The 15,826-nt window shown below is 36.0% G+C and overlaps 1 protein-coding gene across 3 annotated transcripts in view; it reads left to right on the top strand.

Moving 5' to 3' along the window:
* ADGRA1 (adhesion G protein-coupled receptor A1) overlaps positions 1 to 15,826 on the top strand; it is a 263,226-nt gene that overhangs the window by 221,761 nt on the left and 25,639 nt on the right. For all 3 annotated transcript variants that reach the window (XM_069019776.1, XM_069019777.1, XM_069019779.1), the window contains 3 exons: positions 975 to 1,102; positions 2,024 to 2,147; positions 8,717 to 8,862. In XM_069019776.1, coding sequence (XP_068875877.1) covers positions 975 to 1,102; positions 2,024 to 2,147; positions 8,717 to 8,862 — 398 coding nt within the window. The remainder of the gene's footprint in view (positions 1 to 974; positions 1,103 to 2,023; positions 2,148 to 8,716; positions 8,863 to 15,826) is intronic.

Here is a 15,826-nt window from a genome sequence, read left to right as displayed (position 1 = left end):
ATTTTTATGAATATACTATACTATAGAGTTAGGGCCACTGCACATGGGAACTGGCATGTAGATGACACTTTGTTTGCACTCAGGTGATAGTTTTGTGTATAATTTTTAGTGCTTGTGTGCAGAAATGTAGTGCCACAAGCAAATGTGGCTTAATGCATTACAGGGAATGTCTGATGTTTGCTTTAATTCAGATAGTCTGAAGATATTCTATTTTATGTAATGGGCTACTTTTGCTTTCCATCCATCACACCTCCAGATTTAGTTCTTCTAAATGTGTAATTTAGAGGAATTTGATAAGGTTAATTTTACAAAGATATTGATAATTTTTCATTATGGTTTTCATGAAGAATTGTGTCACTAGGCACTAACATGTCCAAAAGGAATGCATGGATCTTTATACTGCTGTTAATATAGATGTGCAAGTCACTTTTGAATTACTATAGGGAGTAGACTATTTGCAACTAAGTGTGAAGGTCACTGGGTTACAGGAGTTGTATCAACTGGAAATTATATTTGAGTCAGTTGATAATTTGGGTGTATTCTCATGACTTTTTTTTCTGAGTGGTTCTGCAGCCATATATATGCCATTTAGAGACCTTTATGGTGATTTGATATTTTGCGCTTAATATCTTAGTAAAATACATTCAGAAAGTTCATGTTATCAGAAGGACCAGATATTTCTAATGCCGGGAAAATGTAATATTCTTTGTATTTTTTCAGACCTTTTTTTTTTTTTTTTAATTAGGAAATGTCTGCTTGTACAAAAAGGTTAATTTCTGTATAGCAAACTGTATGTAGATGAGGAAGGAGCAGTTTGTTATTGTAAATTCATGAACTGTATCTACATTAAAAGTTCATCTTTTTTTTTTTTCCTGCCCTTGAAAGGGAACAGCTAGAAATGACAGGACATATTGGAATGAAGTCTCAGTTTCACACATGCCTAACAATGTTAAATCATTTTGTTCTTTCCATAGGATTTTAAGACAGTGCTGTCTTTCCCCCAGTACCCAGGGGAGTTTCTGCACCCTGTGGTTTATGCATGTACTGCAGTTATGTTGTTGTGCCTGTTTGCTTCCATTATCACCTACATTGTCCATCACAGGTAAGAATTCCATTTTAAGTACACATTAAATGGTCAGCATGATGCTGAGGCACTTCAATTTTTACAACCCTTACTGTAAAGATAAGTTGAAATTATCTGAATTACTGTTGGATAGTAATGGCAGCAATGTGATTTACACCAAAGAAATCAAAACAAAGTTTATGTCGACCTTTCTTAAGCTGTTCCCGAGCTTTCCTGACATGCATGTTTAAATTTTCTTCACACTTTTCCTAAGATTTCTGCCTCAAAAATTCAGTATAAAACCATGAACACTATCAAATTGCTTTCTGGCAACTTCCAGTTGAGCAGCACTTTGGTCAGCTACACTTGCCATATTGGCTTTTAAGACCAAGTTTGGTTGGAAGACTGGTAACTATCACTGGATGAAAGAAACTTTCTTTGTCTTCTAAATTTTGGGTTTAGAAAACTTGTGTTTTCTTTTATATGAAAAATTTATATAAATGCCATCTTAACTACATACTTCTGGTTAAAGACCATTAGCAATTTAAAAGAGTAGGAATGTATTGTACTGTAGAAGCTGCTAAATATTAATATAAGTGAAGTTAATGCAATGTCTTCTGGTCTTCAGCTTCCATTTAATCCTTTAGCAATGTCTTGTTAAAGTTCTGCATATGTGAAGCTATGCAATAAGCTTTTGCTTTTAGTGCTCTACTTTAATTTCTTGATTTGGTGGAGGAAACTTTAAATCAGTAGACTTTAATGATTTTTACCATTTATTTTACCTTTTTATAATTTATTTCAATGCTATATAGGTCAGACTCTGTCCTGTGGCTAGATTGTTACACAGGTATTCAGCAATCAGAGAATTTTATTCTATCAAATTGAGTATTTTTTCCAAATAGTAGTTTTCATAATAAATATGTTGTGTTTTTAATTTTAAAATGTGATTTTTTTCAACAGCACAATCCGAATAAGCAGAAAAGGATGGCACATGCTTCTCAACTTTTGTTTCCATACTGCTCTCACATTTGCTGTTTTTGCTGGGGGAATCAATCGCATTAAATATCCAATTATATGTCAAGCTGTAAGTATCTGTCTTAACAATTCTTACTGATAGAATTGAAACTTGAAAATGAGTTTTTAACGTAATATTGGCAGTTCTCCTTCTTTTCTTGTTTTGTTCCTGGATCTTAAGTTTTTCAAAATATATCGTTATAAGCATGTCTTTCAAAGGCCAGCACTGGGAGGGTTCAGTGTTTGGTTGTCACATGAGTTTCTCTAAGAGGGTGATCAATGCATTAAGTTCGCTGAGGCTAAGATTGCCCTTTTTTTTTGTTTTTGTTGTGGTTCTTTTAAGAAAAACCCTGAAAATCTTAGTATTTCTCTACTGTACAGGATAGTTGAAAACTGTCCATCCTGTGCTTTGGATTGAATGTGTGGGACTAAAGTTACTGCTTCACTTGTGTAATACATACACTGTTTGCCTGAGGGTGGCTCTGGCTTCTCTGGATGATCCCTAAGGAGACAAAGCCGACCAGCTTACTTGTGATTTATGGACCCTTGTTTGTACTGCTGGACTGTTTCACCTCTCTTGCCTCAGCATTTTTGGGGCAGTAGTGTTGTGAGATGCACAGATAGGGCTGGATCCAGCTGCTCTGAATATAAAGTCTGAATATAAAGTCTGAGTCTGTACAATGTGTAAGGAGAGTCGTTTCAGTCATCTTCTGTAATGCCTGATGAGGGCTTGTTGCAATTTGTTTGCTGTAAATATTTCTTCCTCTCAGATTTTGTGGAAGTGCACCAGGGCTCATGAATGTTGTTGGTATTTACCTGTAGTAAAGCACTTCGTTTAGCCAGTGTTCTCCCAGATATTTTGCATGTCACTAATCAGTTCTTCTGACTGCCTTGGATGGGTGCAAATAGCAAGAGTCAGGAGCCCACAGAAGTGTCAGTGCAAAATTTGCAGAATTAGTGTAAGAGTTATCACTCTAGTATTCAATGAGGTGCTTTGGAAGCCTTTTGTGTATCCTTGTGCATGACCATCAGTAAACAGCACATGTGGGTCTGTAAGCACTGTGATGTTCCACATGTGAAGTCTACTCCTGTGCATTACATGGTACTCATTTAAATAACACAGTCGTCCACTAGATTATTTTGAGAGAGAAAGATCTCACAATATCTAGTGTATTGTGTCATAATTAGTTTGTAAGTTCTAGCAAATTGAAATATCACTTACCATTGTCTTTGCAGTTTGCAAGTGATAGTAGCAGATTAGTTTGTAGGGCAGCCATGGCCATGTAATTACATGGTCACAAATGACCATCTGTTGTTCCAGTCGTTGTCTGGTTATTTACTTTGCAGCTTGCATGGTAACAACGTGGTATTAACAGCTATAATGAAAAATTGATTGAGATAAATGTGTTATTAATAGCCTTTTATAAGTAATACATAAACTACAGGGGTATCTTAATAAAATGCATTATCAGTGTCATCTGTCTCTGATAATGAGAGAAACATGCACACTTAGAGAAACTGAATTGAACCATTCATATATGTCTGCTAACTGGTTTCATGAAGTTATTTATTTACCTGACAATATGCTACATCAACAGACAATATCATCAGTAGTTACAGTGTAGGAAAGATATAGGTCACACAAGGGAGACTGTCCTCTATTTCCTGCTAGAAATTGTTTGATGTAATTAGACAGGGCTAATGGATTAAATAGTCCAAACAATCTAAGACAAGGTTCCAATAGCTGGTAATAGAGGCTGAAAAACTGTTCACTTTGAGAACATTGTACCCAGCCACAGATCCTTTCTTGCTTTCTGACAGCAAGGTTTTCAAAATTCTGAGTGCCAGTGCCTGTGTCCTGTGATAAGCCTGAGACAATTACTCTGTGATTTAATATCTAAGGTGCCAAAACCCTGATATTTGGCTTAAAATATATTTGTGAAAATGTTACTGCTTCAAGCAGCACTAAAATATTAGTTGTACCACAGGTGTAACACCATCAGTTGCCATTCCACAGGAATCCTTCAATCTGCTAAAATTCAAAGCACAGCTACAACCTGCAGCAATGCAATTTTCACTTTTTATTTCCCGAGTGCATAGGGAAAGATTCCAAGTGCAAGTATTTTTTGTCCTAATCACTGAAATGTGGTATCAAAGCCAGTCAACCACCACCATTCCTATTGTAATTATCCCTAAAACTCCCACAAAAATTTCACTACAGCATACTTATCGATGTGAAATAACAGACTGAGTTAACTTTTGTCCTTCAAATTTAACCAAAAAGGGTGGTTCTAAATTAGCTTCATTGGGATCACCTTCTGTCTCTAAATGAGTAGTTTCAGGTTAGGTTTAAACATCAGGGATTAATGCTATGGAAATGGATCAATTTTCTGTGATATCTGGAAGAACCTTCAAATCCCCTTGAAGGTGAAATAGTCACACAGAAAAAGTCTTTTCAGGAATGGTCAGACATTTATTTTTATATGGAATCTAAAAATCTAAAATCCCCTTTTAAACCTATGTATCTATTTCAGAGAGGATTTTGTATAGACCTTTTACTTGCATATGTGCCCTGCAGTCTTTATGATTTACAAGAAAGCTGATGTAAGAGTGCTAGTCTAGAGGAGTTGATTGCATCTTCGCACATTTCCTGTGTGAATGACTCTACAGACTCTTTAGATTGCCCTTAAATCCTGTTCTGGGTGTCACTGAATGTTGGCTGTTGTCAAATCCAGACTCTTGAGTTTACTGGTAAAATCTTTCATGCAAGTCAAAGGTTGTCTTAGGAGCAGCAGATGGGGCTAAATCAGAGGCAGTACACACACTACTGGAAAGGTGCTTGAGCCAGCCAGTGAACCCTTCCATCTCCCAGAGTTAGGGCTTCAGATTAGTTTGCTTCAAAAGGCGGAAGGAAGCTCACTCCTTTCATGTAAAGAACAAGAGAGAAGGAGACACAATTGTAGCTGGATCACTCCCCATGTGTGGGAGGCATCTGTTCTGTACTCTCAAAGATTTCTGTTTCATGGCTCCTGCTTTCCAGGAAAGCATGATAGCCATGAGATTATGGATGCTAGGGAATGAAATCATCAGTTAAACGCATTGAAGCATGAGCAATGGACTTCTGGGCACAAGATTCAGGAGGCAGAAAAGTTATGGAGAGAGACAGAATCTTATTTTTTTAATTTCAGTGGCATGATCACTTCAATCACATCTCCAAGAACCTCCTATGTGGTTTATAAAATAAAAGTTTCCATGTAAACTTTGGCAAGGCTCAGATCTTCCTTGTCCCTGATGAAGGTCATACATGAAGCTGCTTGTGGATTCCCTTCTATAAGGCAGTAAATCTTCAACAAGGCAAAGCCTGTTCCATACTAGCCAGTAGCCTACAAGTTCAACTCAGAAAGTTCAACTTCTTGCTCTGAATTTTCTACCTGAGAAGGGAGCATGGGGTTTTGCTAATGTTAAATGTTTAAAGACCATGAAATATTCACATCCTGTAGTGTTACAGACTGCAGAGAAATTCCTGAATCCCTTCATCTCACAGAAAAGAATCATTTTCATAGCAGGGTTAATAGTTTAACCAGAATGTCAATGCCTATCTGTGTTCTTCTTTGAATAGAACTGGATTAAGGAGTACAATCTTATCTGAAATATGATTACAATTAGAAAAAAAAAAAGAAATTAAAAATTTGGGGAAAACAAAGAAATTTATGTGCAAGTTAAAGCTGATCAAGAGACCTTTTTGTGCCAAAATGCTTTGCATAAATGTGTATTCTGGTCATTACCCTGGTCATGTGGAACTTAAGTTATCTCTAGGGTACTGAAATTCATTGGAGGAGCACAAATAGACAGCGTCTTCTTACTGAAGAAAAGTATAATCTTCTATTCAAAAGGCTGGTGCTTATTCCCAAAGATTAGAGTTCTAAGAACACATGACATGGAAAAAATGAATCCAAGAAAACAAGAAAATTTTTACCATATAACTGTGGTTATTAAAGAGCATTAGGTACAGTGCTGTTTTCAATGCATGTATCCTGGCAGTTTTTTCGTACCATTTGGCCTATCAGTGGAAAACCTTAAAAATAGGGTCACCACTTCAATGTTTCCAATCATTATCCTTTATTCTGTGTGGAAAACTCAACCCTTTCCATACAATTTTATGTGAAATACAGAAGTTCTGCTAACAGTGAAAATAGTTTGAAATTGTCACTTTGATATTTAATTTGTGTGTATTTCTTGGCCTCTGAAGCTTTACAGAGGCAGAAATCCAGTAACAAGATACACACCGGTAAATTTGTACCCTGGACCTCTCATGCATAACCTCAAGTTTACATTTGCTAAGAGAGTCAGGAAAGAGTTTACTGAACAAAGCCACATTGGTCTTTCTGTTGAGCCTCATCCTTCCCTCTCGTGTTGTGAGCTGCTATCTCATGTATTTCTACCATAGGGCTCAGATGTCTTCCTAGCCTGAGAGAGTTAGAAAGAGGTGATCCCACTGGAAGGGACAAAAGAATGTGCAGTCACAGTCCCTAAGCACAACAGTGAGGAAGATGCATCTCCATGACATAACTGGTGTTGGTGTGGAGACAAGGGGAAGGAAGAGGCAGAGAGCAAAACCCAGCACTTTGAAACACTGAATTTTCAGTGTGAAGTGAGACAAGAATTTCTTTACTAATTATTAGTGGATGAATAATAGCAAAAATTCTAGTAACAGCTCAGCTCAGCCTTCCAAATTCCACACTTTTGATGTGTCGTGTCAAATATGTTAGTCCTAAGGAGGTCCTGTATCTTCAGTATAAATCCTTGTTTCCTTCAAGCAAGAAATGTAAATGGCTGGGAGTTTGGTTTTTTTGGTTTGGTTGTTTTGGGGTTTTTTTTGAGAGAGATATGCATATCATTAAAGAGTTAGTACAGGGGATGATAACATTTTTGCCTCCCCCATGTTTATTCAATTTTTCCATGTGCCAGAAGTAACTCAGTTGCCAAAACATGAGCACACAGTGAAAAACAGCAATGTGACCCAGGTGTGGCATAAGTGATGTTTTCAGTCAGTTCAGTTGCCTCCTTGAAAGTTCAATAAAAGTTTTGTTGTACTATTTTTAGGTCTTCCATTCATTTAAGTGGCTGATGATTTCTCTCTATATGGTCATCTATGATGTCAAAATTTCACATGAAGGTGCCTTTTCACATGGAATTCATTCCTGCTGTTCCTATTATTGCATGTACTTGTGTGGAAAAAAGAATGTATAGCAGCAGGGCTGTGCTGAAATGAGAAAAAGGTTAGGAAATAAATATCTAGATTTTTTTCCAGTTCTTTCTCATTATTTCTGTCCCCTTTTCTTCCCCCTTTCTCATCCTCCTCCCTCCCCTCTCATGGTCCCTACAGAAACTCTGCAAGCTGCCTGTGAACCAGACAGCCCCAGTCCCTGAACTGGCAATATCTGCCAGCTCATTACAAAGTTGTCTCATTCTCTTATTTCTGGTTCTTTTACCTCAAGCAACAACAGCAATGAAGGCTTTATACTCCCTTGTCTAATATGACAGACAAGTCCCAAAGAAAATTACAAAGGGTTTTCTGTTGATGGTATTTGCTGCTATCCTTGAGTTTTGAGCTGTAATACCAAATATAAACAAAATGCATGGAAATTTTTTTCTTTACTCATCAATTATTTTGTTTTAAGTGGCGCAAAAATGAACACTGGTTCAAATAAATCCTTATAATAGATTTGTGTTAGCTTTATTCAGCAATTCTCTGTATTCCTTAAACTTTTATGTTCTTTCCAATTATAGCAATATTTTACTTGTCACTGCAAAATGTCACGATATTGCTTCAAAGGTACCCTCATTTTATATAATCAGATGGAAACTTAGATGATGTAATAAAGCACTGGAGATTGGATAAAATTCCAATTACTGCTTCCATAGTAATGAATAACAATTACTGACAAAACAAAGATGTTAGCATTTTAGAGATGTTTGTACTTTTTTTTGCTTTCAATGATAAACACACCAGTTTCTTGGAGACAAAGTGATAATAACACTAGTAGAGTTTATAATTCTTTTTAAGGGGGGATGCCAAGAGCTGTCATTTAATTTTTAAAATTGTGGCCAACTTTATAAGTTTCTTAAAATATGTCTGAAAATAATCTGGTTTTAGGCAAATAACACTGATGCCATTGCCAGAAGTCAACCTTGCCTGTGTACAGCAGAGAGGGAACTACAGTGGGATATTCCTGAAAAAATAAAGGAAATAGCGTAATAGCAAGCAAAAATTCTGGCCTCTCATTAATTTTTAAATTGCATTGTCACGATCAGCTAACAAAGAGTGCACCAGAAACTTAAGGTGCACATCACTTTAAATGCAGGCGTAAAATGTTTCCATTAAACAGGTTCTTAGAAAACAAATGTTTTTGCAGTCTTGGTTTCCTAATGTAGCATCTGGTATTACAGATAATACTATCTATGGTAGATTAGATAACCATTTTTAAGTGCAACTCTTAGATTTATAAACTCTTGGCATTTATAAATTCAGTTAAAAATTCTGTTTGCTTGTGGACTTATGAAGTAAGATTCTTGTAAAACTCTTGTTTTACTGATCCATTCATTGAGTTGTTTAATTTTGTCCACTCTTTTTTTTAGGTTGGCATAGTGCTGCATTATTCTACACTCTCTACTATGCTATGGATCGGAGTAACTGCCAGGAATATTTATAAGCAAGTCACAAAAAAACCTCAGCCATGCCAAAACAGTGACCAACCTTCTTATCCAAAGCAACCACTGCTCAGGTATGGAATATTAGTTACACTATGTTTTTAATGTCTTCCTAAAACTTATCAGTTATAAACAAACTCTCTGATTTCTGTGTCTTTACTTTTTATAGACTATAAATAGCTTCCATAAAGAATTGAACCACGTAGGTGTATACAAAAATCTGAATATTTATTGTATGCTGATAGTTAACTCTACTCAGGAGATGGAAATATGTAGAATTGGTATTGTCTCAGTTCAGATATCTTTATCTGAACAGGAAAAATTGAAATGCTTCTGTTATTTTCTTATAGAGGGAAAAAATCCCCACCCAAATCAGAAACTGGCTTGGTTCCTAGCCTTATTTAATCATCTGAAACTATGCTGTAATGATTCTACCTTTATCTCTTCTGCTGTAGTTCTTGCCCACACTTGTATTGAAAGCCTAATAACCTCACAGCAACCTTCCTCATTCCCCATCAGAGATCTAATGCTATTACAGGAGCCACTGGAAGTCTGCACTCCCTGTCAGGTCTCTCTCTGGAGCAAATTCACAAACGTGTCTCTGACGGCATCGCAGGTGAAAGACAGTAGGAGTTCTTCCCAGAGGCCTGTGAGATGCTGAAACTCCAAGCCAAAATAGTCAGTCTGCACAAGAAAAAAAAAAAAAACCTCTAGCAAAACCTTACTACAAACCAGGATTTCCAGCTAAAGTCATGAGAAGATTAATTCATCTTTTTTGAGCTTAGCTATACAAAATTACGTATTACCCAAAGTATTGCCCCTATAAAGACTTTGGAGAGAGACAGAGAAAGAACTTCCAGAGAACAATTCCTCCCATCTATACTGGATGTTTGTGTGAGGACAGGATGAATTGTCTTATGGAGGTGCCTCTCTTACCCCACAGATCATGGAAAAATCGGAATGGTCAACTCAGCCTAAAGACCTCAGTTTTATAGTGGAGGTCTTTTCTGTGAAAAATACACAGTGTATTCTTTTAAACAGATGTATCTTATTTTATTTTAAATACAAAATTTTTAACAAGTAGCATTTATAGATGACTGTGTGATGTTGTCACAACTTGTTGAAAGTCTGTAGGAAGATTGAGTTTTTCTGTCTGATTCTGCAGAGTCAAATTTTTGATAACATGATTTTAGTTAAAAGGCTAGCTAGTTTTCTTCTTTTTAAAACACTTTATTTCTAGAGATGAAATTTATTAAAGTTAACATAAAATGTATATTGTGATGAGGAGTGCCATATTGATCCTTAGCTTTATTAGGTGTAAGCAAGAGGATAATCTTTCACTGAGGATGCCTGACTTTGCTAATCCATGATTTACTATACCATTCTTCAGAGATAAGAATTTCACTCCTTCAGTTACCAGCTCATGGCAAAATGAATAATTGCCAATTTTCAAATGCTGCAGTGTGACTATTAAGGTAGAAAATTGTTACAAGTTACATAGACCCAGCACAGTGTATGTTCTTCAAATTCAAATCTTGTTTGAGTTGGAAAACAATAGACAATCAGGTTACAGAAAAGATTAGTCTAATTAGAATCTTTGTTTTACCAGTCATGTTGAGGTTCTCAGACAGTGAAAATAAATAGTAGCTATTTTAAGTTGAGCAATAGAAATGATAAACCACCTTCTAGCTGTAAGAGAACATGAGTATAATTGTTTAATAGCTAAGTAAAATTATTCTAAGTTATTTTTATCACACAGAGCACCATATATCCTAGAGACACAGGCACTGAAATGTCTAATACAATTTCACAATGGTTAGCACAAGATTCAAAATAGTAAGGGTAAGTTTCACTTCATGTAGAAAACAGGCATAGTATATGTAAAATTAAGAATCACTTTAAGCAAGAAAATGCTAAACTCATAATTAGTAGTTTGTTCTTTTAGAATGATAATGGTCATTTCGGAGGGCATTTTACCTTTCCTGGTTCTAATAAATTAAATTCTGAATTATTCTTTGTCATAATATTTCCATGAAATCCATTTAAGATGCTTACATTTCAATGCAGTCATTTATAAGAAATGTTTTAACTAGTCAGTGTTCCAGTGTCTATAAGCCAATGCCAGCCTTTATACATATTGCTCCTCAGGTACTTAAGCGATAACATCTGGGCTTGGGTGAGGGGGTGTTAATTTGTCTCCATTTGACACCAGTAGGTAGCTAAATAGTATAAGGTTTATTCAAATGGAGATGGAGTTAAGCTTTTTTATCTGTCAGGACAGCCAGTGATAGGAGGCAAATAATGCAGTCTACAAGACATTTTTAAACAAGAGGTAATTTGTCAGTGATCCTTCTCTATAGACTTAGTTTTGCTGAATACAAATATATGAATGTGTTTGGCAAGAAGTCTAGACTTGGCTTTTGTCCTTCAGTCTTTTTTGGTAATGGTTGTATTTGATAGACAGTGTTTGCAGTCCACATGTGAGTGTTTTTGTATTCCTTATATATGCACTTGCTGTATGAGACATAAGGATGTCTTTTGTGAGTCAGTAAGTGAGATCTATTGCCAAAAATCAGTACATAAATCTACCACGTGGAGTTTACCAGGAAATGATAAAAATTGTCTCACCACATTTTTGTAACAAAGCTTGGTCCATTCTAAAAAGTAGCTGAAGTAGTGAAAAAAAAAACCCCAGAATATCTAAAAGGAGACCTTACCTGTTAGTAGAAAAGAACGTATGCTTGTAAGAGTTGCTTCAGTTTCTCTGCCTGCTGTTTGCATATTCATTTGCAGAAGCAAGACAAATGAGGTGCACCTGATCTTTTTCTCATACTTTTCTTTGAGCTGTAGCAATAAGTATCCTATTATGTAAAACTGTCGTTCTCTTTAAGTTTTCTCTCTTCTAGATGGAGTGATCAAATTTGAAACACTTGCGGTCTAATTTTACTTCATGGCAATATGATTTTAAATATTGCCTCTTTTTATATGGTAATCATGCATTATATGATACATTATGTATATTGTACATTATACACTATCTATTTTTTATTATACATCTTATTCATGAAATATATACTATCTGTTAATTACAGAGTTAAACCCCTTAGGGCCTATCACTTTGATGACTGGAACCAACTGTAACAATTTTGGCATTTTTCTCTAAGTGTGCCTGGATGCTAATGAGGTGGATCAAATTAATGCATCATTGAGTCTTGTGTATTAAAATTCTGAACCTTAGCACTTCAACAGATAATGAAATTACTTCCTGTAAAATATACTCTCTGGTATTCTTAATAGAAATAAATAATTCTATCTGTTCATCCTCTGTGGACATTTGTTAAACCTGGCAGAGTTTAGCTTCTGACTCATCTGAAGGCAGATTTTGCCAGCAAAGGCAAAGGGGCATGCAAGATTCAGCTATTACTGCAATGTACAAAACTTCTTATCAGCCCAAGCTGAGGCACAAGTAGTGTTAGTTTTTGTGCCTTCTAAGTGCATGCATTTTTCATGCAATGCTCTGCACACACACAGATTAGACAGAAGTACAGACCAGCAAAAAATACTTCTGAAAGATATTCTGTTAAAATTATTTCTTTCTAGAGAGACAGAAAAAAAATCAGATTACTTTCATTTTTAATAAGATAACTAGTGAGCACAATTGCATTCTAAACATTTAAAATAAAAAATAAATAAGCTGCCAGCTGCGCCAGAGATTGGTGATAAGGAGACAGAAAATTAAGTTTTATCTCAAGGTTAGGTAAAAATATATCTCCTAATGTTCTCCCACCTCTTTTATTCAATGAATGTCTTGCAAGATAACTAATATGGCAATCTTCAGATTACAGAGTCCAATATCCCATATCTGTCATGAAAAAGCATCAATGTGCATAAATAAGGTTGCAGAATCAACAGCAAAATTGATAATAGTTGATGTCGCTGTCTCTGTTGAACTTCATCTTATTTTTTATGTAACATATTTTGATAAGCTTTTTAAAATGTTCTTTCTAAAATTGTGGGGCTGTTAGGAAATGTACCTCATGCAGTGCTTTAGAAAAATTGTATATCTAGCTGTAGTAGCTATTTCAGAAAGGACTGTGCCCTTTGCTTTGTATTCAAAGTACTAGCCTTAGTGCTATGGCTAAGAAATCAAAACTGAGGCAAATTGAAACAGTTTTCAGCAGCACATGCAGAGTACCTACAGTCAATACCACTGGCTTCAATTCCCCTCTCTTATTGTTTTCAACCTTAAACAATTTTAAGAGTTAAGAATCATTTTCAGAATGAGAAAGCTGTTTGCCCATTTCACATATTTTGAACTGTCTTAACTGTCCTTTAAACCTGCACAAAGAGCAGACCTAGAGTACAGTAGTTGAGAATGGGAGTAATTTGGTCAAACTCTAATAATCTGCTCATGGATGTTTACCTGCAGATGTGTGTATGGGTGTCTGCTATTCTATATGAGCTTGTATGTGGGCAAGTTTCTGTACATTGTACATACACTTCCAGAGTACAGAGCAATGTCCTGAAAGCAGCAACAAGAGGGGTCTTCCTAGTGAGCTGTGTTTATGGTGTAGTGGTGACTAACAACCTACACCCTGAGCTCATGTGAGATGTGGTAGTGCTGCACTGCATCCTCCCCCTCTCCTTGGGAATGTGGCAGCAGCTCTTCACATTCATTCCCAACTCATATTTCTCTCAGCTGCCTAAACATTAATCAGTAACACCCAGCTAAAGAGTAGCTAAGTATCTTCGAGACACTGAATTATGCTAAATCCTTTCTCTGCAAAAAAAGGAGAAACCACACTAAACTTGCAAATACAAGAAAATCCTCTCCTACTGTTATTGCCAACTAGTCCTGTGATGAGGCTCTTGCCTTACAGTGAGGGGATTTTACAGACTTGCATGATACCACAGGGGTCATGGCATCCACTTAGTGCTTTGCTCACAGTGCTAACCCTGCTTGTCTCAGGATGAACATTTATCTGCTTGATCTGAATTCTGACAAGCTGGAAACCAACACATGGGCACAAATGGACCTACTGCTGCGTTTGCCTAACTGCTGGTCCCGAGAGAGCCCAGCAGGAAATGTTGTGACTTCCATCACAAATTGGTTATATGGAAATTTTTACTGAGTAAGTTACCAATAGAGCAGGCTGTGTCCTGAATATGAGTTGCACACAGAAATATTCATTATGTCATTAGAAATTGTCACGTGATATTTTTGCACCATAATGGAGATACTGAAACATTCCAGTTATAAAGACCAAAGGCTTCTTATATTTCGTTTTTAAAGAATGCTTATGTCCAGAGAATAACTCTAGAATAAAAAAAACTAATGCTTTCAAATATTCCTAAGGCTGACAGGGTCTTCAGAGAATGATCTTTGCTAATGTCCGCTATCATTTATAATGAGTTGGTTACAATTTATTGCAGCATAATAGCAGTGTAATGGGGGATCAACATTTTGCTATGATAAGAAATACTTTATTAAGCATCAAATTTGGCGAATGTGCCATTTTTTTGGCCATGCCCTTTTCTAAATCTTCAGACTGAATCATATGAAGCGACTTAATTTACATTCTGACAGACACAGACATTACTTGTCCCCTTGACACCAGCAGCTCTGAAATGCAGTTAAGTTCTAGTGCATTTTTCATTAGTGCTGGCTCTCATGAATTCATGTCTTCTAGTATGAAACAGTGATTGAGAAAGAGGGAGAGAGAAAGAGGTCAGATGGAAAGCATCAATTGCAGCCCATTGTTTTCTTCTTCGTGATATGTCCTTAAATATTAACTCATAGAGTCTTGATCCATGAAAGCCCATTTTTCCTTTCCACAGATAACATCAAACTTCCTCTATAAACTGTAAATTTAGGCCTGATTATCCCAAGGGATCATCTGTCTTTTTCTTAAAAATTCTCTATAGTGTGAGGATGTTGAATTAAATGGGAAGTGCCACGGGGCAGAATTCTCAGGAGTCCTGAGATCTCGGTACTTCACCATTTACTATTAGCATAGACCCAGCTGTGTCATTGCAGAGTAAGTGAAAATGATGGCTCCCTGGGAGTAAGGTTTTCACCAGCTGAATGAACCTCAGCATGGTGAGCCAACAGTCTCTCTGAAAATCTGCTCCAGGAAGTTGGATATAATTTAAGTACTTGATTGTATCCTTTGCTTAGAGGATGGAATATTTTGATGTAGGCAGGGTCAGTCATCAGGAAATTTAACTCATGTCTCTGATATTATAGTCAGCATTTCTTATTTTAGATATGTGAATTAAGACTAGAAATGTATATTATTAGATGACTTTAAAATTGTGCTCTAATAATTTTTTGCAATCTTCATGTATTCTCAAGGCTGTTTATCACCTCCATACTGTAAGTTCCTAAAAAGAATAAAGTGTTTAACAGCTGTTTTTATCAAATGGCTTGGGTTGGGAGGGACCTTAAGGATCATCTAGTGATATTTCTGAGATATTATCTGCAAAACACTATTCCCATGTTTCTTGTTTCAACATTTTTCATATTTCCCAGGAAGGAGAAAGACCATATTGCTAAAATACCTTTTTTAAATTTTTTATTTGATAAAAATTCAGTGTTAGAAAAGCCATGTTTCCCTTCCAGCTATTGTTATTAATTTTATTCACCAAAATAAGGCTTATATTCAACATCAAAATAATGTATTATATTGTTACATTTGATATTAAAATAATCCAAGGAAAACAGCCTTTTCAAGGTTTTAGTTTGATTTAATTATAGAGGTAATATTTTCAACAACACTACATTGCTTCTGAAGGAAATTTTGATAACTGGCATTCAAAGAGGACACAACACAAGTAATACAACAGTACCAACAGAAATGCTGAGCATTTTAGACAGATTGGGCTGTGTTTTATCAGCCCACCAACTTAGGCAAGTTCTCAAAAACAAAACAAAAAAAACCCACCCCCAAACCAACCAACCAACAACAAACCAAAAACTCCACTCAAACAAAAAGAAATAAAATGCTGGAAGGAGCCTTAGCCAGAAGAAACAGAACA

Source organism: Aphelocoma coerulescens, chromosome 6 (assembly GCF_041296385.1).
Source record: "Aphelocoma coerulescens isolate FSJ_1873_10779 chromosome 6, UR_Acoe_1.0, whole genome shotgun sequence".
Lineage (NCBI taxonomy): Eukaryota > Metazoa > Chordata > Aves > Passeriformes > Corvidae > Aphelocoma > Aphelocoma coerulescens.
The sequence above is the reverse complement of the archived record's forward strand: the minus strand, read 5'-3'. Positions and strand labels throughout refer to the sequence as shown.